General features: G+C 47.1%; 1 protein-coding gene and 1 long non-coding RNA gene across 3 annotated transcripts in view; one reads left to right on the top strand and one right to left on the bottom strand.

The window, feature by feature from the left end:
- The window catches only part of Mapre3 (microtubule associated protein RP/EB family member 3), a 50,731-nt gene extending 33,888 nt beyond the window's left edge, over positions 1 to 16,843 (top strand). The window contains exons 2-7 of one of the 2 annotated variants that reach the window (XM_015479888.2): positions 12,241 to 12,368; positions 13,001 to 13,146; positions 13,743 to 13,944; positions 15,199 to 15,353; positions 15,492 to 15,644; positions 15,917 to 16,843. In XM_015479888.2, coding sequence (XP_015335374.1) covers positions 12,248 to 12,368; positions 13,001 to 13,146; positions 13,743 to 13,944; positions 15,199 to 15,353; positions 15,492 to 15,644; positions 15,917 to 15,985 — 846 coding nt within the window. In that variant the 5' untranslated portion in view covers positions 12,241 to 12,247 and the 3' untranslated portion in view covers positions 15,986 to 16,843. The remainder of the gene's footprint in view (positions 1 to 12,240; positions 12,369 to 13,000; positions 13,147 to 13,742; positions 13,945 to 15,198; positions 15,354 to 15,491; positions 15,645 to 15,916) is intronic. The other variant, XM_015479889.2, reaches the window with a different exon arrangement.
- A 5,142-nt stretch (positions 16,844 to 21,985) lies between these two features.
- On the bottom strand, positions 21,986 to 24,048 carry LOC125617224. Its single transcript, XR_007348148.1, has 2 exons — positions 23,780 to 24,048; positions 21,986 to 22,408 (listed from the first exon to the last, which is right to left on the bottom strand). It is a non-coding gene; the product is annotated as an uncharacterized LOC125617224 (long non-coding RNA).
- Between the last annotated feature and the right edge of the window lie 12 nt (positions 24,049 to 24,060).

The following is a 24,060-nucleotide window of genomic DNA, read 5'->3' as shown; positions in this document are numbered from 1 at the left end:
TAGTGTAAATGCATGTAAGAAGCAGGAGTCTGTCCTGGAGGGGCACAGATTTAGGTTTAGAATAAGACAAAAGTGCAGTTCTGGGGACAGCCAATCCAAAGAGTTGCACCTCCTATTGATTCCTGATCAAATGCCTGGGTCTTGAACTACACATCTCACCTAGCTTTATGGTTCCCACAGGATAGAAAGGTCTGGAGAGATTACTCCCAAAGCTAGACTCTCATAGGCAAAGCAAGAGAAGCCTGGGAGTTTTCATAGGGTTTATTATAATCTCCAAAAATGGGAAATAACTCAGATATCTTTCTGTGAATGAATGGATGAACTATGATACATCCACATGTGTTCCATTGCTTGGAATACTACTCAGCAATTAAAAAAAAATCTATACAGCAGTGTTGATGGAAGTCAAAGGCATTGTGCTGAAGAAAAAAAAAGCCAATCTCACATGGTTACTATATGATCCCATATATATAATATTCACAAAACGACAAAATCAGAGTGGTAGAGAACAGATCTATGTTGGGGATTGAAATCTGGAGGAGGCGCAGTCCATGGGGCAGCTTTAAGGAATTTCTTCGAGGTTATAGAACAATTCTACAATTACATGAGTCTTTACATGTGATAAAATTTCACAGACTTTACACCAAAAAAAAAAAAAGGTGCATGTAGAAATGGGTGAAGTTCAAATAAGGTTTGTAGTATAATAATATACAAATGCCAACTTGCTGATTTCAATAACTATTACATAAGATGTTTCTGGGGGAAACTGGATGAGGATATATGGGAATGCTTTGTTCTATTTGGAATTTTGAATCTGAAATTATTTCAAAATAAAAAGTTTATGAAAATTTTAGGGGTGCAGATTTATGCAGCAGCTCTGTAGGATTCTCTTCAATATTAACTAGAAAAGAATATAAAATAAAGACTCTGAAGAATTATAAATTGAATATAGTTTCCAAGCACTGTGATTTCATTTGTTATAATTTTGATTTGGAAGTTATTCTCTATTATTTTAACAATACAAGTATTTTGTGTTGTTACAATACATAAAAGGAAAAAATCCTTTGGTGAGTTTCCCTCCAGGGTAAAATTAGTCTTAGACCATGGGTACAAAAGTCCCTTCTGGTGATGGGGCTTTTGTCTACCTTTTTAGCCACATCTCCTGCTCACAACATGTTTTCTGGGGTGAACTCTTTGCAGGTCTCTCCCTCTTCCCCATACATTTCCTTTCTCTTGATTCTCAGTTCAAGCAATGCTTCCTTTCTGAAGCTATCCCTAACCAAGAAGCAAAGTGGCGTCAGCAGCTTCTGGGGGTTGAAGTGAAGTATATTGACCTTTGCTTATTTCATTCATGCATCTAGCTCTCACCCTGTCCTTGGATTCCTCAAGGGCCCAGACTGGGTCCCATTCCTTCCTCTGAGTCCTAGCACAGTACCTGGTACACAATACCGTATCTGGAGCACGCATTCCGTAAATGGCAAGTGAATGAGTGAGTGAGTGGGCATCTGAGGACCTCAAAATTCTTCCTAATCAAATTTGTTTCTTCTTCTTTTTTTTTCTTTTCTTTCTTTTTTTTTTTTTTTTTTGTAGTACTGGGGATTGGACCCAGGGCCTTGTGCATGCAAGGCAAGTACTCTACCAACTAAGCCATATCCCTAGCCCCCCTTCTCTGTCTTAATACAGTAATTTCCAACAAAACTAAAGGTCCAAAGGGGTTCTGATTAACCACAGCTAAATAGAGCAGTAAACGAATACTTAAAACATTGTTTTTCAAATAATCAACTTAGTTAAGATTTTATTATATTAACATTTCACCCATTATTTCTTTTCATTCTTGGCACAGTGTTTTAAGCAGCTAAGCATAGATCAGAGGGTTGTGCTCACGAGGCTCCTTGACATAAGTTCTAGAACTTACATAGGGGAGGCTGTGGGTTCTGCAAGAGGATGGGAGGATATTAAGAGCACAGGCCTATGTTTAATTTCTCCTTTGCTCTAAATTTTAACTAAAGGAATCAAGCTGTTCTCCACCCTGCAGCAGCCACTCTACCCAAAATGCTGCAGCAGATATGAATGGTCTTTATAACAAGCTCTATTTTCCCTCTTCAGCATCCTCTGGGCAAATAGTTTGGGACACCCTAACTGTCTTCATGTGTAGCTTCTGTCCCCACATTTCAACAAAATCACTCAGAGCTTTGTCATTCCTTGTTATACAATCTAATGACATTCTCCACCTAAGGTCTGGCAGCTTCATTAAACAGGGCAGATGTCATCCTCCATGAAACAGGGCCCTCCCTTTCCCCTCCTTACCTTGATTGCATGCCCTAACATTCCTAAGACTTAGTCACAGGTTGTATGCTCACTTTTTCAAATAAAAGTAATAGTAAACATGTTTTCATGACCCAAATTTTCTTCCTGACATCCTGTCATCTTTAAAGGCCCAAATTAGATGCCGCCTTTCCCCAGAAACCATCTACCCACTGAGCCCCCACTCATCCTTTGCACACTGAAACATTTGAATGTCAAATGTACTTTCACTGTTGAGTACTTTATACATTTCAATCAGTAAGCTCCTTCTTGTTTTATGAATTACCCCTCTCTCTTCAAACCGTATAAGGCTCCTTAAAGATAAGACCCAGGCCTTAAAATGATCCCTTAAAAGGCTCCATGGTGCCTTGCTGGTGTTTAGCATGTTGTGACAGTGGCCAGTGAAAACTTGATTAAAAAGACTGGGGCTGTAGCTCAGTGGCAGAGCACTTGCCTAGCACATGTGACACTGGATTCCATTCTTAGCACCACATAAAAATAAACAGATCAAGGCATTCTGTCCATCTACAACTACAAAAAAATTTTTTAATTAAGCCAGTGTTGTAATAACTTAGAGAGAGATAAAGAAGAATCTATGAGATTCTTTTTTCCTCTTTCTACACCAGAGCTTTGTAAAATCAAACCGCTCTTCCTGCCACAGTGCGCTGGCATGGAAAGAGCATGGGATTGGGCTCAGCTCTGACTGTGCCAGTGGTTGATCTTGAACTTAGGCAAATCACTTGACTCCTGTTTTTATTTCCTAATATAACTGGGAAGAGTTCATAATTAAGGATTTTTGAAGATGTTTGCTCTAACCCATGAGAGGGGCACTGTGGGTGGCCCTGCAGCAGGCCAGGAAAGCAGCTACATGAAAGGAGGCAAGCCCTCCATGTGTGTCCCCACTAGGGGGTGCTGACTGTCTCCATTTGAAGTTAGTCCTGCTGGACAGGCAGGTAGAGTGGACTTGGGGTAATGAGGAAGGACAGAGAATCAACACTGAATCTTAACTACGTTTGTTGTAGACATCAGGTCAGACTTTCTGGTGGACAGGCAAGAGGATAAATGAGTAGTCAGGGCCTGTCACAAGGGCAAGGAAATAAAACTGGGAGGTATCTGAGAGGGGATGAATGTGGAGTGGAAAGAAGGATGAGAGCAGAGAAGGGGCCACGTGTAGGGATAGAGGGAAGCAGGCTAAACAGCGCATGGACTCCAGGCATTTTGAGAAGGGCGAGGACATGCTGCTTAGCCCATCTGGCAGCTACAGACCGACCAGACTACTGAAGAAAGAGTTTTGAAGAAACATAAAATGACATGGCTTGTATGTGTCCCCCAAGACACAGCCATGATTTTGGAGCATGAAGGACCATGAAGGAAGCATGAGATTCTCTAGGGCTACTGGAAACAAGGAAGTCCTTTCCAACGCGTCACAGCGGCTCCTGCAGCTGCTTTTCCTCTCTGTCCTCAGGCCAGCTGCAGATGGGCCAGCTACCCAGCCCCAGAGCAGGCCAGGCAGAGAGGTGCTCCCAGCAGGTTCCACTCTGGGACCATGCTAAGCCCTGCTCTGAGGAATCTGGCAGCACCATGGTCCATGCGTCAGAGGAGGAGACATTCAAGTCTCTTGCTAAGAACCCGAGGCTTTGTGATGCATGTGGTTGTGCGGGACAGAGAATGCAGCTGGCATTCTGCTCACCCCTTCACGTAGCCAGCAGCACCTCCTCCAGATGGACACACAGAAACAAGACAAGAAAACTGCCCTTTCTGAGTCCACCTGCCATCTGACCCCACCCTGGTGACCTGTCCCTTCATTCAAGATTTACTTATCAAGAAGAACCCATAGTAACTGAAGAGAGAAATGAGTGGCATAGTTCCAAAAGTTACAAAGGGCCATGAAGATCGGGCATCAGAGAATGGAAGGCCAAGCCTGTTCCTGCTTTCTCCCTACCCAAGACCCTGGTCAGAGGGGCTGCAGGGTGCTGGAGAGAAGAATGTGAGTTAAATATGATTCTTGAAATTGCTTAGCCTCCAAGATGATGAAGAGACTGTGGCTCCCACAGGCAGCGTCTCTTGTATTCTTGTACTCTCCTTAATGTCACCATTCAGACTCTTCAGATATGAGAACTGCGGCATGGATTCCCTCATCCACTTCCCACAGTCTCTAAGCAGAAAGTGGCAAAGCGCACAACCAAGCTCCACACCTGCCATAAACCCTGTCTCGCCACACTGCAGGCTCCAGAAGCTACTACTGGTAGCCTTGGTTTGATGATGGATCCATGAAAGTTTGTTGGCTTAAAAGTAGGTGTTTAGCCAGGTGCAGTGGTGCACACCTATAATCCCAGCCACTCAAAAGGCTAAGGCAGGAGGATGCCAAATTCAAGGCCAGCACAGGCAGCTTAGTAAGACCCTGTCTCAAAATAAAAAGGGTGGGGATGTAGCTTAGTGTTAGCATGCCCCTGTACCCAATCCCCAGTGCCACCCCCCACTCCTCAACACACCCACATAAGTGTTTAAAGAACTTAGACTTTCAGGGAAGAACCTTTAGAAAGAAAGTGTTGCCTTTCTATCTGCCCACTTAGCCAGGCCCTACTAAATGAGATTAATTTTAGCAATAGGATTTCTGTTTACTACACTCCAGGTTTCCCTTAAGCCTGTGAGTCAGGTCAGATAGAGCAACCATCTGGTACTCTCCCTGAGCGTGGCTTCCACTAACCAGCGGATACGAGGGGAATGGCAGCATCACCAGACCAGCCTGGGGAAGCCTCTGTGAGTTCAGATTGTGTTCAGGGACACATCCAGGAACCAATGTCTGGGATCTCAGCCGGGCTTAGGATCTTGAGAAAGAGGTAAAAGACCTGAAAGTTTCATGAGAACAGAATCCTGGAAAAGCTCCAGTCCCTACCTGACCCTATAACTATCCCTTGTCCTGGATCTGCTAAAGTAGACACATGCCGGTCCCCCAGCCAACCCTGGTACTACCCCAGTTGTCCCATCTGTACCTTTAACCAATTCAGCTTTGAGCCTCTCTATGAGTCAGGTCCTTGCTCAGCCATGAGAAGAAGATGATTGGCTGCATGTGCCAGGGCTTTGTGACCCGCTGGCAGGGCTCCTCCAGCCCCTCAGAACCCTTCATCCCTGCTTTTACATATCGCTTCCATGCAACCCCAGAACAACCTGGATGTGTGAGCCAAGGGGGGAAAGGGTAGCAATTTTGCAGATTTTCCAAACAGGTGACTTCAGCCCCCCTGGGCCTGGGCTGGAAGGGGTAGCCCAGTGACAATGGGCATAGCCCCACCTCAGGAGCAGACACGTTTTGGCAGGCTTTGCAGAACTCTCTCCTCTGATCCCACAGCATCTGTTCTGGTTTCCCTGGCCGGTAAGATGACATCTACAGAGAAGACATGTGGGAAATGTGGAACTGGGGAGGGATCGTGGTCAGAGATGCAGCTTTAAGAAGCCCAAATAGCTGTTCTAGATACGAGGGGCAGATAAAAGCACAATTTTATAGTGTGTCTCCCTTTTGGACTGGCCATTCCATATTCTCAGAGGCCCTAAGCTGACAGTGTGTCAGACACCTGCTTCTCAAACAAGTCCCCTTGGATTTTCACTGTATTCCCAGTGATGCTGAAAGCACTTAGCAAATGCTGCGTACCAGGTGCTGTGCTCAGTGCTTTGTATGCATGGCTCACTTAATCCCCAAAATAGCTCTATGATGTGGGAATTGTCACTGTCCCCATTTTATAGATGAAGAAACTGAGGCCTAAAATCAAACAGGACACAGTAGAGCCAGGAGTTGAACCTAAGTGATCTGATGATGATCCAGACCTCTAAATGCACAGACATTTTTGAAGCTGGCTGGTGGGTGGCATGCCAGCCACCACCTACAGTTCTGGAATACCTGTATGCCTTTGCTAGCCACACAGGGTGGAGGTGGTGACCTGGGATCTGCAGGGGGTTCTCCAGGGCCCAACTAGAATAGGGCTAAACTTGGGGTAAAGAGAGCCCTAGAGAATTAGGGAAGTTTGAGGGGCCCTACATTGTCTTTAGGACATATTTGTGGAAGATAGATTTTACAATTAGATCTCTGAAATTAGATCTAGGCTGCTGCTAAGATCATTCAATATTAGAATGTGAGATTTCAGAGTTATGCAATTTTTTTGACCATCTTTAAGATTTAGGAATAGAACTGCCTAAATAAGTGCTGCCTTGGTGTCTGGGAGGGAACTCTTCTGACTATGAAATATCAAGATTTGGTTTTTGATGACCATTTTCAAGCTCTCAGTCTACAGCAGCTCCCCTCTCCCGGTGAGAACCATAGCAACCTTTCCTTGCTGGTGACTACACCATAAGCCTGATGGTCCTAGCCCAGGAAGTGATTTTTGCAAAGTCACCAGATTAAACCCCCTCAACTTCTAGTTTGCTCCATCTCCAGACCTACTAGCAGGAGTCAAGTCCCTGCACAGCAGGCTTTTCCCAAAGTCAACATCTTACCTTGATCCTTAAATAGGGTTTCTAGCCAACCTGGAGGGTGTCATTCTATAACCCAGTCAGGAGCTCCTCCTACTCTTGATGGTCACCGTGGTGAGAGTGGAAACATAGACAGGAGTGGAAGGCCCTGCTAGTGCAGCCCTTAAGACAGGGCCTGCCTGATCTTGGTAGTTCCCTACCATTCTTTCAGGGAGGTGAAGAGCTCTTGGTAACAAGTGTGGGGTTTTTGTTTTTGTTGTTTTTTGTTTTGTTTTGTTTTGGCAGAGGGCAAGGGTTGTTTTGTTTTGTTTTTTGGTACCAGAGATTGAACCCAGGGATGCTTAGCCATTGAGCCACTTTTAATTTTGAGACAGGGTCTTGCTAAGTTGCTTAGAGCCTCATTAAGTTGCTGAGGCTGGTTTTGAACTTGCAATCCTCCTGCCTCAGCCTCCCAAGCCACCAAGATTACAGGCATGCGCCACTGCACCTGGCAACAAGTGTGTTATTTTCAGATACATGGGCAAATGCTTTCTGTACCTCTGCCCAGCAACTGCCCTTATTTGAGTCCAGGCCCATGTCAATGCCCAATTCAAAAGGCCATCAGAATCTGGACCAGTTTATGAGTTCAACTTGTGGCTTTAGGGAAAAGGGAGGCTAGTTTAGTCCAGTCCAAAATATTAGAGCAGACTTCATACCCAGACCACTCCAGCTGGCCCAGCTCTGAGAGAACATGTGGACCAGGAGACTCAACTGGAGTTTGAGACTCAGTGCACTCAACCCCCTTCCCTGACACCACTGGGTCTTGGTAGAAACCAGCTTCTTCTCTGGGGAGCCAGATCAAAGTTAGGGGCTTTCCTTTTTCTAAATTGAGCTAGGGAAAGGGGTTTGGAGGATGTGGGAAGGGGTTAAAGGAGTCTTTGTTCAGGACCTGAGTGCCACCTGCTGGTCATGTTTAGTTCCATGCACAAGGCCAAACCCAGAAAAGAGAAACTAAAAGGGCACTGCCCTCCCTAGTGAGACAAGAGGTGAGGAAGCAGGAAGGCTGGTTTTTTCATGAAGATCCAGAAAGTGTGACAGAGGGTCATTTTAGAGATCCTGGGGTGCCTTAGAAAAGTCTCTTGAGTCAAGATGGACCCCAACCAGGGCAGAAAGTAGCACCACCTGTGAGAGCAAAGCTGAGCCAGTCCTGAGTCCAGACAATGGCTCCAGTCTTAGTACTAGCTGTCCCCCCTTCCCCCAAACCCTATGGGGGTGAAGCATGACTGACTAGTAGACCCTAAAGGGGTAGTCTCTTTCAGCTCCCTTTTTTCAGGCACTGTGGCCACTTTGGGACCCTAGATTCAGACTGATCAAAGGTGATCTATGCCCTCCCATCATCAAGCATTGACAAAACTGGGAGTTTCTGGCCAACCCAAGAAGACCTGAGCATTTTCCAAATAGCTATGTAGCTCTTGGTAACTCCTGATAGCAGGGTCTTCATCTGTGTTCTAAACTCCAGGGAAACTGACGATTTTTCCTTGGTACCAAGAAGGAAGATGGCTAACACATACCTCCAGGGAGAGGGCAAAACGGCCCATCATCCCCACCTATGCCACTGCAACATAGGCCAGTAAATCCCAGCTAAGCCCATGTATCCAGTGAGGTCTGAGGTTCTAATGACTGGCTGTACATCAAAATTACCTAGAGTGTGAGCATAATATGTATATATCTATTATACACATCTACACTAACATTTATTATACACACATGCACACACACATTTGGGCTGCTTCTATCAAGGAGCCTTTGAAATGTATTCAATCCCAGAGAGCCCACACTCAGATTGGAGTATCTTTGAGGCTCAAATAATTTCAGTCAAAATCCACAGCAAAACCTTGGACTAGGACCACTGCCTCTGCTTTTCTTCAATAATCAAAGGTGCAGATTCTCCTACTGGTAATCCAGCAACCTAGGAGGCTGAGGCAGGAGGATCCCAATTTCAGCAATGTAGCAATTTCAGTCCAGTTTCAGCAATGTAGCAAGACTTTGTCTTAAAATAAAAAATAAAAAATGGCTGGGGATGTAGTTCAGAGATAGACCAAGACCAACCTTGGGTTCAGTCCCGAGTACTGGAAAAATCATCATCATCATCAGAAACAGCAGCAGCCTTTGAAACTCATACCCATTAAACAGAACAAAATCCCTAAAGGGGCTCAGGAATTCGTAGGACCACCCTAAGAACTCTCTAGTCCCCCAGAACCACCCCCACCAGCTGAGACCCTCTGAGGCCTAGCAGAATGTCAGCCACAGCTGGTCCTGAATCATGCTGCCCCCAGAAGCCCAGGGACAAAAATGGCCCTGGGTCCTTCAAGAGAAATGAGTCTCTGAGTCTTGGAAAGCTTCCAGACATTCTGGACAGTTACCAGAATAGCCTATATCCACCGCATGCAAGCCTGGCCAGCCTCTGCAGACCCACTGCAGACCTGGCAGAGTCTGACCACTCATACTTGGGACCATTCATAAAAACCTCACTCTGATCTGTACTCTCCCTCTGTCCTGACTTCCTGTAGCAGGCCTCACCACACCTTGGGGCATTTGGTTCTATTCTCATGTGTGTCTCCCCAGTAAGATTTATAAACTCCTCGAAGATGGATGATCTTTTCAATTCCTCACAATCCATAATGAAATAAATATGGAAATAAAATGCACTTTCTTTGACCCTCCCCATCCTGCCTCTTTCAAAGCATAGTGTCCTCTTGCTTCCATCTGCTCCCACTGCTGGTTCTTTAGGTGAGTGCCCTGAGAGCTTGGCAGTGCACTCCTAACTCTCTACCATTCCCTTCCACCAAGACTTGGTCCAAAGTTAAATGAAACAGCCTGTCCACTGAATAGCTCACACACAGGTGGAAAAAACAGAGTCATCGTCAACGATTTTGAGAGAATCAGACAAATGCCATGAGGAGCTGTGTTTCAAGTGCTATAGAGCCCCACAGGGCCTCAGAGGAAGTTTCCTGGAGAGGATGGAGAAGCCAATTCCTACAGGTTGAGGGAAGGTGGGGGACTCAGGCCAGAAGCTGATGAAAGAGAAGACGTGAGGACGTGTGTCACTCAACCCTTCAACAACATTACTGAACACCTTGCCTGTGGCAGGAAGAAGAATCCCTATTTCTTCTCGGGAAGCGGTCATATAAACAGTTTTGGTGTGAGGTGAAGCTCAGGGTACAGGGCAGTGGGCTCAAAGCCATTGTGTAAGAGGAGCTTCAGATGCAGTCAAAATTACTCTGGGAAATCTCTGAAATTGCCAAGTCCTAAGTCTTTAGAAGCTCCCAGGACAATAATTTGTGTTTTTCTTGGCTTCAGAGCTCTGCCTGGCCTCTGTTTCTCCGGGCAATGAAGGACAAGGCTTATTTTTAAAAGGAAGAATGACTAGAATAAATAAGAGGGTTTTCATCATGATTTTTATTCAAAAGAATTATATTAAGTTAAATGTACCTAGGCTGTTTCATGTGATAAATATGCTTAGGGTTGAGAGGGAGTGTGAGGGGAGCAAGTCCAGAGGATGCCAAGCTGGGCCCTTTCTCTACAGCACGCTTCTCACACCCGACTGTGCCTGCAGGCCTTCTGGGTATCTTGGTCCAAGGCAGATTCTGATTCAGTGGGTCTGGGGTAGGGTGCAGGAGTTGGAGTTATAATAAGCAGATGCCCATGTAGCCCCAGGGCTTTGGTCCAGGGACTGGGGAACAGTGAATAAACCGACTCTGCAGTGGGAGCAGCACCGTGGACAGGGTGAGTGGGGAGTGGCCACCAGATTCTCAATGGGGGAATGAAGTGGTAGTTAAGGTTGGAGTGGTGGGGTTCATTTAGGAGTTGGATAAGTGGTAGAGAAGGGGTCACATTCAGCTGCTTACAGGGGACTGGGTTGCCTATGGGGAAGTGGGCTATGTGTATTCATTCTTACTTCACAGAGATACTTTGTATATTACGCATGGGGGGAAATTCTTGACCCTAGAAAAATGAACTATCACAATTCTCAGAATACAAGGTCCTTTTGGTCTATGTTGTTTCTCCATTTCTGATAAAGACTTAGTTACAAGAAATGGTTCCCTCTTAACAGTGACAAACAGCAGACACTTGGCCTCTCTGTGGGGATGGGGATGGGGGATAGGGAAGCAGTCCACCTGATGACCAGAGGTGGGCGCCCCTACTCAGCTCCAGCTTGGTTGTGGTGCCAGAACACAGGCCCACAGTTGCCCAAAACCAGAAATCCCATATTGTTTGTATGAAGCTTCCAACTTTAAAATATTGGACACTAACTCAAAATTGTTTCCAACACTGTGAGTACTAAAGAGCTCAAGCATATGAGGTTGAAGAGGCCAACAGTGTCCTGTTTACAACTGTTGGCTAAAAGCGTTTGAAGCTGGGGTGTAGATGGCCAGGCCTACTTTTAGATGGATTCTGACCACAGCAGTGTCAGGGATGGATTGTGGGAGGGAGGAGCTGGAAGATAGAAGGCCTCTAAGGAGGCTCCTGGTAGCTTTGGCTAGAGAGAAGTCCCAGGGTGGGAACATCTAGGCATCTGGAGGAGGGAGGGTTGAGGCATGAGCAGATATGTACTGGAGGGAGAGTAGACTGGCTGGGGCAACCCGACAGGTTTCCAAATCAAGTGACTGGGGACCAGGGTGACATTCACCACAATAATAAATACAGGAACAGAAATATGCTTTAAGAGAAGGTTCTGGACAAGTGGGATTTAGGTGCCTCTGGGTTAGCCAATAGGTCATGGGAGTAGGGAGTCTGAAGTCAGAGGTAAAGCTTAATTAGCTTTCTAAAACACAGAATCTGATGAGATTACTATCACTTAATATCCTCTGATGGCTTCCCATTGACTAAATAGAAAATCCAGACTCCTCATCCTGGTAAACAAAGCCCTTCCAGATCTGTGTCTGCCAACCTCAGTGTTCCACACCCCAACACAGAAACCTGCTCCCCAGGCCTGCTGAACAACTCTGAGTTCCAGGAATAAGCTGTGTCTTTGTTCTTGTTAGGCCTTAGGCCTGCGATGCCTTTCACCACATCCCTTTGTGTGTCTGGAAAATTCCTACTCCCGTCAGGTTCCAACATCTCTACTCTGAACCTTTAACTGACCCTGCCAAGCAGAAGTGAGCACACCCTTGTTTGTGCCATTCTTGAATTTTTATATGCTGCTTTTACTGCCCCATCTCTCCCTGCTGAAGGAATTTGCCCATCTAAACTCCTGGAATGCAGAGACCACATCTTAACTTTGTACCACATCCTAGCACAGATCCGGTGTATAGAAGACACTAGTTAAATGTTTAAAGAATAAGTGCCCCTTCTCTAGGAGGGTGAACTGCAAAGCTGGTCTGAAGGCAGTGTGTTTTCTCATTTCCCCGGGGGGCATCCAGCTCCTCCTCTGTCTGCTGCTGAAGGACAGCATGAGGCCCCAGGTCTGACCTCACCTCTGTTCTTTCTTTGCAGCTGGGGTATGGCCGTCAATGTGTACTCCACATCTGTGACCAGTGAAAATCTGAGTCGCCATGATATGCTTGCATGGGTCAATGACTCCCTGCACCTCAACTATACCAAGATAGAACAGCTCTGTTCAGGTAGGAGGTGGGGATGGGGAGCAGCTCTGCTGCAGGGAAAGGAAGCCAGGGTGAGAAGGCAGAAGAGTACAGCAAATAAGGTTTCTTGTCATTAGTATGAAGAAGAGCTGGAAAGCCAAAGTAGTCACAGTGCTTGAAGCTGAAGTCAGGAAACAAGCAGAAAAAGTGAAGAGGCAGAGAGGCGCCCATGGGAGGTCAAAAAACAGGCCACAGGTTAACAGCACAGGGTCAGTGTAGCTGCTGTGGGTCCAGCTCTCAGCTCCTATACTGCTGGTGCAGCTCTAGGAACATCATTACATCTCTCAAGGTTTCATTTTTCTCATTTGTACAGTGGCAATCCCATCAACTATCTACCTAGGGTCACTGTTAGGATTGAGCCACATTTACACAGTGTTCAGAATGGTGGTAGCATACAGTATGCAGCAATAGTAACAAATAGGCATATTCTTAGAAAGCTGGGGGGAAATTGGCTGTGTCTAACTGGTAAGTAGTATGATTGGCCTCACCCCATGACAAGGAGAGAGATGAGGGTCCAGGTCAGGGGAGGAGACCAGCACAGGGCCTGTGGGAGTGAGAGAACAGCTGAAGGGGAGCAGCTGGGACCTGCCTCAGTCAGCCGTGCCTCTCCACAGGGGCAGCCTACTGCCAGTTCATGGACATGCTCTTCCCTGGCTGTGTGCACTTGAGGAAGGTCAAGTTCCAAGCCAAACTAGAACATGAATACATCCACAACTTCAAGGTGCTGCAAGCAGCTTTCAAGAAGATGGGTGTTGACAAAGTAGGTGCCTGCCACTCTGGGGCCCTGAGGAGCTATGTACCCAGGGAAGAAGATGGCCCACCAGCTGGAGTGATGGGCTGCTTGGGTCACTCCAGTGTGTGTGTGTGTGTGTGTTCACTCCCTCCTCCACCCAACTCTCCAAAGGAAATGCTTCCCCAGCCCAAAGCACAGTGGGACCCACCACCACTTGCCATCCCTTTCTCCTCCACAGACCCCACACCCCTAAATACTCAGGCACTGGACACCACTCCTGTTGTGTGTCTCTGGAGGGCTGCAGAAATCTCCTTGCTCACTTCCCTGCCTCAATAGTCCCAGGGCTGTGGGTCTTGAGCTTTCAGCTCACGTGCAGGCAGCAGAACCAAGAGACATCCATACACAGTCCTTCCTGAGCCGATGGGAGAAGGATGGCTTCTGGATCACTGGCCGGCCTGCCAGCCTGCCTGTCTGTTCTGGTGCCATGGGAGGGGGGCAGGTGGAGAAGATGGGCAATGCTGCGGCCCAGGGCTGGCTTTCCTGAGAGCAGCGGTCCTCTCACAGAGGAAGGTGGCCCTGCGCAGCAGGTGGCTAAAGTGCTCTGCTTATGTGGTCTATTTCAGATCATTCCTGTAGAAAAATTAGTGAAAGGAAAATTCCAAGATAATTTTGAGTTTATTCAGTGGTTTAAGAAATTCTTTGACGCAAACTATGATGGAAAGGATTACAACCCTCTGCTGGCGCGGCAGGGCCAGGACGTAGCACCACCTCCTAACCCAGGTGATCAGATCTTCAACAAATCCAAGAAACTCATTGGCACAGCAGGTAACGTGCCCGAGCTGGGGGAGGGAGTTTGGGGGGCCAGGCCGGCAGGACTCAACAGCCAGAAGTGCCCCCAGGGCCGCCGGCCTGGCCTTACCAGCCTGGAGGAGACTGTTATCACGGAGTTCAGATGGCGCCGCCTGCTGCCTGCTTGTTGGGAATCTCAGGAAGGGGTGAGAGGGCTCCAAAACCCACTCTGAAAGCCACCTGCACCAGCACAGTGGCACCTGAGGCCCAGGGAACTTTGTTTCCTATCCTAGCATGAGCTAACTTGTTTGCCTTCAAGATCACAGGCAGCAAAGTGGCATGATTTCTCTGTCCAAGTTCATTAAGCCAAGGCCTTATACCAGCACCATAGTCCCTTCCTGTCCCTGCCCTTTGTATACACAGGGGCAGGAGTTTGCCAAGCTGGATCCTATCTCCCCCCATTCCAAGGCCCTTAGTGCGAAGTCCTCAAGAGATGAATCTCTAGAATGAGCCTTTGTCTGTGTGCTAAAGGGGCAGGGGAAGAAGCAATAGGGCCTTTGGGGGGACAGCAAGGTTGGGGAGGAAGAGAGAGGAGCAGCCCCAGCCTACATCTGACTCGTCATAGCAGAGCCGCCTCCTCTGTTTGCGCTGCTGTCCCGCCTGGGCCTGTCCCCACTCACCTGCTTGCTTTGCATTAGAAGCAGCCGCTCTATCTAGGGAGGTGAAGTGGCTAGAAAGCAAGTGGCCATAGCATGCAGGCTATGCTCGGAGGAGCTGGGGTCCCTGCCCAGCTGTGTGGCTAGAGGGTCCAGCCCAGCAGAGGGCAGCAGAGCCCATCCTAAGACAGGGACCCAGGAGGTGTGGGACAGGTTTCACAGGGAGGGTGGCTTTGGGCTAGTTGCTTGTGTTAGGGGAAACCCTGAGCCAACTGCTTTCTCTTGGGTTCCTGCTGTCAGTTTAAGAGGGCCCTGAACTCTCCCAGCTCCACTTCCCTGATTCACAGCCCCAGCACCTCGGTCCTCCCTCAGGCCAGCTCTCTTTGTGCCCTGACTTCTCACACCTTCCTTTAGTTCCCTGTGGTCCCTGCTCTCCCAGGCTTGTCAAAGGGCTGCCTAGCTGCTGTAATGTCATGTGTGGCCGAGGCTCGAAGCCTAGATTTAGATGCCCTTCCTGAGTGGGGTGTGTCTGCCTGTCGCATGGGTCTGCCCCCGCAGTCCTCACACCTCGCTATCTTGTGCCATGTGAACTATAGGCTCCTGTGGCCACATCTGACTCTTTTCCTCTGGGCAGTTCCACAGAGGACATCCCCCACAGGCCCCAAGAACATGCAGACCTCTGGACGACTGAGCAATGTGGCCCCACCCTGCATCCTCCGGAAGAATCCCCCATCAGCCCGAAATGGTGGCCATGAGACTGATGCCCAAATTCTTGAACTCAACCAACAGGTAAGTGGTATGGGAAAGGGTAGCTGAGATAGCCCTGGTACAAAGGCCAAGACATTGGGCATCAGAAGGTCAAGAGGGGGTGGGCAGGGGAGTCTGAGGCAGGGATTATAGCTTGAACATCACTTTCCACCTGAGCAGCTCCTGGACTTGAAGTTGACAGTGGACGGGCTGGAAAAGGAGCGAGACTTCTACTTCAGCAAACTGCGTGACATCGAGCTCATCTGCCAGGAACACGAGAGTGAAAACAGCCCTGTCATTTCGGGCATCATTGGCATTCTGTATGCCACTGAGGTGAGTGCTCCTTCGACTACTACTGGCCCAGGCCTGTGGGCCACCCTAAGACCAGAAGCATGGTAAAACCAGAAGGGACGTTGGAGAACATTTACTAATAAGGAGAGAGATGAAGTCACTAGCCCAGAGTCGCATACAGCCAGTAGCAGGAAAAGCAGGACTATAATTCGGGGCTTCTGGGTGCTCTGCCCTGTCTCCTACGCCCCCATATCAAACCTGACACCTCAGCCTGACCTGCCTGGATCACTAGCCCTCTTCCTTGCCCTCTCCAGGAAGGATTTGCACCCCCTGAGGATGATGAGATTGAAGAACACCAACAAGAAGACCAGGACGAGTACTGAGGGCGGCTCCAGCCCTGGCTGACTGCACGGCTCCGTGCCTCCCCCCATGCCCACCCCCACATTATAATTCTTTTCCTCCAGCCAGTCAGCCGGCCGGGTGCTTTGTGTCAGTGCCGCAGCATTGGGGAGCCCGGCGAGGGGGGTTGGGGGATGGGGCAGGTGAGCAGGCAAAGGCCTTGTCCTGGTCCCCAGTGGCACTGGCCCAGGGAGCAGGACCCCTGCCCACTCCCCACCCCTATTTATTTCCGTTGTCTCTATGCTGTGTTGGCCAACACTTCCCAGGGTGCTGCCGCCACCCACCCAGCCAGCCACCTGCTCCCCCAACAGCCAGCAGCTGTATATTTGACAAAGTCATTGGTATATTTTTACTTACTGGATTGTCCTTGCACTTTACCTGTTCTTTTCCAGGGCTGACAGCGGGGCTGGGGGCAGCATGCCTGGCTTGGCTCCCCTTCCCCTTGGCCCAGTCCGGGGCAGGACTCACTGATTCTTATTTATTTTGTCTTTTGACTTCCCAATAGTTGAGGGGGAAGGCTGATGTGAGGAGAAGGAGGGGACTGAGGAGGCAGTGCTGTGGCCCCAGGGGTCAGGGAGAAGGGAGGGGAGCATGCGAGGGACAGCAGTGACTTCCTGGCGCTGGGCTCACTCACCCAAGACCTCTGTCCCAGCACCAAAGCCCAGTACTGCCCCAAGGCCCTCAGCTACTCCCTCCTGCAGCCTGGTTCACACCACACAGACTCTGCCTGGCCCTCACTGTACGTCTGCCTCCCACCCGCCAGCCTCCCCTCCCCTGCCCCTCGGGCACCAGCCTGCATATGTGTTCACTTTTATTTAAATAAACTTGTGTGGTAAAAAGTCTGTCCCATGTCTCCTTCAACTCAGCCACAGCCTGGGTCTCAGGGCTTGTCACCTTCCAGCTACCCCTCCTCTCTAGAAGTGACGATCATGCAGCATAGCTTCACTGCCATCAGAAGCCACCACTGGCAGCCTGGTGTGGTGGAGCACACCTGAAATCCCAGCAACTGGGGAGGCTGAGGCAGGAGGATTGCAAGTTCAAAGCCATCCTCAGCAACAGCAAAGCACTACGCAATTCAGTGAGACCCTGTCTCTAAATAAAATACAAAATAGGGTTGGGGTTGTGGCTCAGTGGTTGAGTGCACCTGAATTCAATCCCTGGTACCCTCCCCCCACCAAAAAAAAAAAAGAAGAAGAAGAAGAAGAAAAAGAAACCACCACTGGCACTGGGCTGTGACCCAGGCCCAACTCTCAATACTGGTGACAGACTTCTAAGGGAAGACATGGGGGCCCAAGCCCTTTTCCCTGAGGAGGAACAAAGTCTGGAGCCATGGCTGATGATGGCAGCCCAATCAAGTGGTGGGGAGCTGGTCAAGGGGTGCTTTGTTCCAGTCTCCTTTGGGCAAAATTGGATTGCATGTGGGCCCCCTGCACCTGTCAAAGCTCACACACCTCACAACAGTGATGCAGCTGAGGACAGGGACTCATGTGACAGCTAGAAGGGTATAGAGAATAAGCAGTTTTAGTCTGAGCACTAAAACCCAGGAAGATAGCAATGTCCCAGTGGTTCCTTTACAGAAAAAAGCAGTAATGGGAAGAGGGAGTCAGGACACTGCCACAGCACCCACATGGCCCCAGGGTGTGCCCAGCCCAGGGCTATCACAGCCAAGGGCCTGGAAACCCAACAGGGACCAACGGTGCTGATGTCAATGTGAGCACCTTGGAGCTACCCAAACCAGCTCTGAGGTCTGAGGCCCACAGGTGACACAGGTAGTAGAAACAGACTACAATTCAGAACTCTTGACTCATGGCACAGTGCTCATCCTCAGAGCCACAGAGGTGGGCCAGAAGCTCCTCCAGTTTCAGTTCAGCCCTGGCAGATATCTCCTCGACATCGTTAGTATGCCCATGACCAAAATGTAGTTAGGCAGTCTCTTCGGTGCTCTGCCCCAAGCCCCTCCTCCCAGACCACGGTCTTTCCGCTAATGATCCCAGTAGAGCCGTAAATAACCATTCCCATCTGTTCATTCCTCATTCCTTTACCTTCTGACTCCCATTCCCACATACATAGATAATTCTGGATTTGTTCTTTTTCTTCTCCAACAAGTTTCTTGCTTGCTTTTATTTGTCTTGATGATGCTTAATCCCCTTCCCTAATAGTAAAAGGCTTTCCCTCCATTATTCTAGTAGGTGCTATAAAAAGGTAGGGTCATTCTTCACTATCTAATGTTCATCTTCAGGCCAAGATCATCCTAATCATAAAGTGAATGTATGTGGTAGACAGCAAGATGCTCACATCATAATCCCCGGGGCCTGCGGATATTCAAGATTACATGGCAAAGGCGATTAAGATTACAGATGGACTTGAGACTATGTACAACTGAACAACCTTAGTATAGAGATTCCTGGATTACCCAGGGGGCCCAATATAATCAAAAGTGTCATAAGGGTAGAAAAGGAAGGTAGAAAAGGTCAGAATGATATCATATCAAAGTCACTCAACCAACTCTTACTGGCTTTGAAGATCGAAGGGGCCATGAGTGAAGGCAGCCTGGAACATCTGGGAAAGCAGAACTGCCTTCTACCCTGGCACCTCCAAGGACACACCCCTATAGTCATCTTGTTGCTGAAAGCTCCTTTCTAATCCCCAATGCCAATCCAATAACAAGGACACAGTTTTGAGAAAAAGGAAAAAAAAAGTTTATTGCTTTTCTACAAAGGAGAAACACAGGGGACTTCTATCCCAGAGGCTGTGATTCTGCCCATCAACAGGAACAGGGGGCTTTTAAAGAGGTGATTCAAAGGCTACGTTCCATGTGTTCTCTGTCTGGAATTGTAATTCACTTGTTAATTTGGGGGACAGTCATTTCTAAGATCTTCTGGTACCTTCCTCAAAGTCTGGATTACTTCATTCCCATGGTAGAAATGCACTCAAGGAGAGATAAATCTGCTTAGGATGGGGAAAAAAAGGCAATCCTGTCTCCCCTAAGATTAGAGAGGAGCAGGGAGAGAGGAAGAGAAAGAAACACGTCCATTATAAAAATAAGTTGCAAACCAGGCGTGGTGGTGCATGCCTATAATCCCAGTGGCTCAGGAGGCTGAGGCAAGAGGATTGCAAGTTCAAAGCCAGCCTCAGAATGGCAAGGGGCTAAGCAACTCAGTGAGACCCTGTCTCTAAATAAAACACAAAAAAGGACTGGGGATATGGCTCAGCAGTCGAGTACCCCTGAGTTTAATCCCCAGTTAAAAAAAAAAAAAAAACAAGTTGCAGTGTCAGAGCAGCAAGGGCTATATTTAAAACATAAAGAGGACCACTGTTACAACTTCCACTTTAGTCCAGGGAAATTTGACCCAGACTTCTGTCCTCCAGAATCCTAAAATGATAAATTTGTGTTGTTTTAAGCACTAGCTTTTGACAGTTACAGAAGTAAGGAGAAACTAATGCAATGGGCATGTTACTGAATGCCTGATCCTTGTTCCCAATGCCAATTCATGCCAACTTAATAATGAGGACATGATTTTGAGTAAAAGGAAAAGGAAGGTTTATTGCTTTGCTAGCAAAGAAGAAACACAGGGAGACTCCAGTCCCAGTGGCTGTGGTTCTGCCCAGCAGGGAAAACAGAGAGCTTTTAAGGAAGCTCTTCCAAGAATTAAAACCAAGAATCAACAAATGGGATGGATTCAAACTAAAAAGTTTTTTTTTCTCAGCAAAAGAAATAATATGTGAGGTGAATAGGGAGCCTACATCCTGGGAACAATTTTTTACCCCTAACACATCAGATAGAGCTCTAATCTCTAGGGTATATATAGAGCTGAACAAGATAAGCACCAAAAAACAAATAATCCAATCAATAAATGGGCCAAGGACCTGAACAGACACCTCTCAGAAGAGGATATACAATCAATCAACAAATATACAAAAAAAAAAAAAATGCTCATCATTTCTAGCAGTCAGAGAAATGCAAATTAAAACTACTCTAAGATACCATCTCACTCCAGTAAGAGTGGCAGCCATTATGAAGACAAACAACAAGTGCTGGCAAGGATGTGGGGAAAAAGGTACACTCATACACTGCTGATGGGACTGCAAATTGGTGTGGTCAATTTGGAAAGCAGTATGGAGATTCCTTGGAAAACTGGGAATGGAACCACCATTTGACCTAACTATTCCTCTTCTCGGACTATACCCAAAGGAGCTAAAAACAGCATATTACAGGGACACAACCATATCAATGTTTATAGCATCGAATTCACAATAGCTAAACTGTGGAGCCAACCTAGATGTCCTTCAGTGGATGAATGGATAAAAAAAAATGTGGCATTTATACACAATGGAATATTACTCAGCAATAAAAAAGAATAATATCATGGCATTTGCAGGGAAATGGATGGCATTAGAGAAGATATGCTAAGTGAAGTTAGCAAATCCAAAAAAAAAAAAAATGCCGAATGTCTTCTCTGATATAAGGGGGGTGACTCAAAATGGGGTTGGGAGGGAGAGCAAGGGAGGAAGATTGCCTCTAGATAGGGAATAGGGGTGGGAGGGAAAGGGAGGGAAAAGGGGAATAGCATGGATGGTGAAAGGAGACCCTCATCATTATACAAAATACATGTATGAAGATGTGAATTTGGTGTCAACATACCTTATATATAATCAGAGATATGATAAATTATTGTATAATGGTATATTAAGAATTGTAATGCAAATAAATAAATAAAGTTTCAGATCTTTAAAAAGAAAGAAAGAAGCTCTTCCAAGGCTACATCCAGGTGTGCCCTGGCAAGGGGTCCTAGGTGCACCCTGATAGTGTGTTGAAATTCACTTGTTAATTTGGGAAATAATCACTCCTAGTTCTTCTGGAGAACAGATAACTCAAGGTAATCTTGTTCCCCAACCCCAGGTTATGGAGGGAGAGAGAGAAAGGAAGAAAACATGTTCCTTTTAAAATAAGTAGCAAGGGCTATATTCAAAAGGTAAAATGGACCACTGTGACAGGCAAACGATGCTCAGTGACCTCATTCTTCTTGTCCCTACACTGAACACCACCTAACCTCTTTAGCATAACATCTTCTGGACATGGAAACCTCATGTGGGTACCTACCTACAAGCTCGCCTCTGTAGTAATGTCTAAGGCTGCCCTTCAAACATCTAGAGCTCAGGGATGTAAAGCCACTTCTTCCCCATGTCCTCCCACTACCCCACACCAAGGTGTCTTTCCTCTGGGACACTTAAGATAGTAAATGTAATTTTCTGTTCATACATTAGTCTCCCATACAGGCTTCAAGTTCCTCATGGCACAGGAGGTGTATCGCACCGCTCCACACCTAGCACAGGGCCTGACCCAGAAGGAAATGTTGCAGGATAAGTAAATGCATGGATTCTATTCCCGAAGTACCATGTTCCAACAGATAACCTGCCAGACATTTTGATGAGCAATAGAAAAAAAAAATCCCTCCCCTACCCTTAGGTTTCTGCCATGGAGCAGCCCCTCCTTTGCATCTAAAGAAAACCAGTTCTGCTTCTCTTCCCAAAATAGGGCCTCTTCTGTTGAAACCGGAGTTTGGGGATGAGACTAGATTTCCCGCTTCACCAATTTCCTCTGCAGGTGCTGGGGATATAGCTGAGTTGGTAGAGTGCTTGTCTTGCATGCACAAGGCCCTGGGTTCAATCTCCAGCAAGACATACAAAAAATATAATTCCTCTGGGTTCCTGTCTCACAAATTTTCATGAATAAACTCCAATGCAGGCGCAGGGGCACTTGCCTATAATTCCAACAGTTCAGGAGGCTGAGACAGGAGAATCGAGAGTTCAAAGCCCATCCCAGCAAAAGTGAGGTGCTAAGCAACTCAGTGAGACCCTGTCTCTAAATAAAATAAAAAACAGGGCTGGGGATGTGGCTCAGTGGTCAAGTGCCCCTGAGTTTAATCTGCAGTACCCCCCCACACACAAAAAAAGAATAAAATCCACACGCAATCACCAAAGGGAAGAGTAAATGGAGCAGGATTTATTTAAGCAAGAGCTAGGACTCCCACGATGCAGGAGGGGGCCTGATAGCAGAAAAATCCATTTTAATGTGCCAGCTTAGGAGTTTATATATAGTTCTGGGCAGAGCATGGAGCAACATGTATGTTAAACACCACGCATTGTAAAGTATTAAGGCTATATATAGTCCTCCTTTCCATCCAAGTTCACCCCCACCTTCCTTCATATAACTTCCATCTGGGTTCACCCCACCTTGAGTTTTCCATATCTGGGACAATGCAGTTGGCTGGAAGTGTTCCCACAGAGAGCCTCAAGGTCTTCTACATTGGAAATAGGCCATGCCAGTGCTCATGAATATGTCTATGGTTAGCCTCCAGGTGTGGTTCCTGTGTCTGAATAAGATTGACCATTGATATTCTTTCTCACTGAAGGAATTGAACAAAGAGGGGGCATTATTGTTGTCTTTTAAGTAGAGGTAAACCACTGATCTGAAAAACAAATTAATTAATAATGATCAGCCCAATTGTGTTCCTTGACAAAAGTATTTCAAGTCAGAGCCCCTTGAGGCAAAACCAGGGGAGGAGGTTCAAGAGCTGGGCATTTCCCACCTGCTTCCCCCCACACACACACAGCCACATTTGCTTTCCAAAACAGTAGAGCATGCCATCTTCCCACTGGATTCCCAGGACCTGAAGGATAAAGTCCAGATTCAGAAGGGAAGGCCCTTGGCATAATGGCTTCAAATCTCTTTCCAGCCTCATCACTTCCAAAGTCCCATTAAGCATCGTCACACTGAATTTTCTTCTAGCTTCCCACCCTCTATGCCTTTGCTTAAATTAACTGACTTAATGGCAAATTGGTACAACCACTATGGAAAGCAGTATGAATGGAATGGAACCACCATTTGACCCAGTTATCCCACTCCTTGGTTTATACAGAGAACTTAAAATCAGCATACTATAGCTACATCAATGTTTATAGTAGCTCAATTCACAATAACTAGAACTATGGAACCAACCTAGATGCCCTTCAATAGATGAATGGATAAAGAAAATGTGTTACATATACACAATGGAATATTACTGAGCTTTAAAGAAGAATGAAATTATGACATTTGCAGGTAAATGGATGGAGCTGGAGAATACCATGCTAAGCGAAATAAGCCAAACCCAAAAAACCAAAGGCCAAATGTTTTCTCTGATAAGCAGATGCTAATCAGGTGTGTGGGGGTGAGTGGGGAAGAGTGAAGGAATTTTGGATTGTGTAGAGGGGAGTGACAGTGAGGGGAGGGGGTGCAGGGATGAGAAGGATGGTGGAATGGAGACAGACATCACCCTATATACATGTATGATTACACTACCAGTGTGACTCTGCACCATGTACAGCCAGAGGAAGGAGAAATTGTACTCCATTTGTGTACAATTGCCAAAATACATTCTACTGTCATGTATAATAGTTAGAACAAATTAAAAAATAAATAAAGTGACTTAGCCTGGTACGGTGGTGCACACCTGGGTGCTTATAGTCCTAGTTACACAGAAGGCTGAGGCAGGAGAATCATTTCAGGCTAGGAGTTCAAGGTCAGCTTTGAACAAAGTGAGATCCTGTCTCAAACCAATTAACAAAGGACTCACACAATTGGAGTGTTCTCTCCACCTACCCTGATCCCCAACCCTGAAAATTCTCCCATTCCTCAGGACCTATCTCAAGTGCCGTCTCTTTCCTAAGGAGTTCATCAGTCCCTCAGTTGTGTATCCTGTTGAAAGGTATAGTCTATCATAGAATATATACTCCACCTCAGCATGGCAGGTATGCATCTCATCTTCAAACATAGGGGTCCTCCCTTTCCTGCCACATCTGTAACCTGGAATGGGCTCTGTTGATGGAAGCGAGAGCCTGCTTGTTCTCATTTCCTGGAAGGGGAACCCTGGCGCTAGCTAACCCAGTTTCCCAGAGCCGAGCAAAGGCGGGATTTCCACCAGAGTTTTTCAGGCCTCTCCACCTGGAACCCTCTCCTCCTGGGGCCCTCTCCACCTGGGGCCCTCTCCTCCCGGGCCCCTTTCCTCCTGGGCCCCCT

The sequence above is a fragment of the Marmota marmota genome, unplaced genomic scaffold, assembly GCF_001458135.2.
Source record: "Marmota marmota marmota unplaced genomic scaffold, marMar, whole genome shotgun sequence".
Taxonomy (NCBI): Eukaryota; Metazoa; Chordata; class Mammalia; order Rodentia; family Sciuridae; genus Marmota; species Marmota marmota.
The sequence above is the reverse complement of the archived record's forward strand: the minus strand, read 5'-3'. Positions and strand labels throughout refer to the sequence as shown.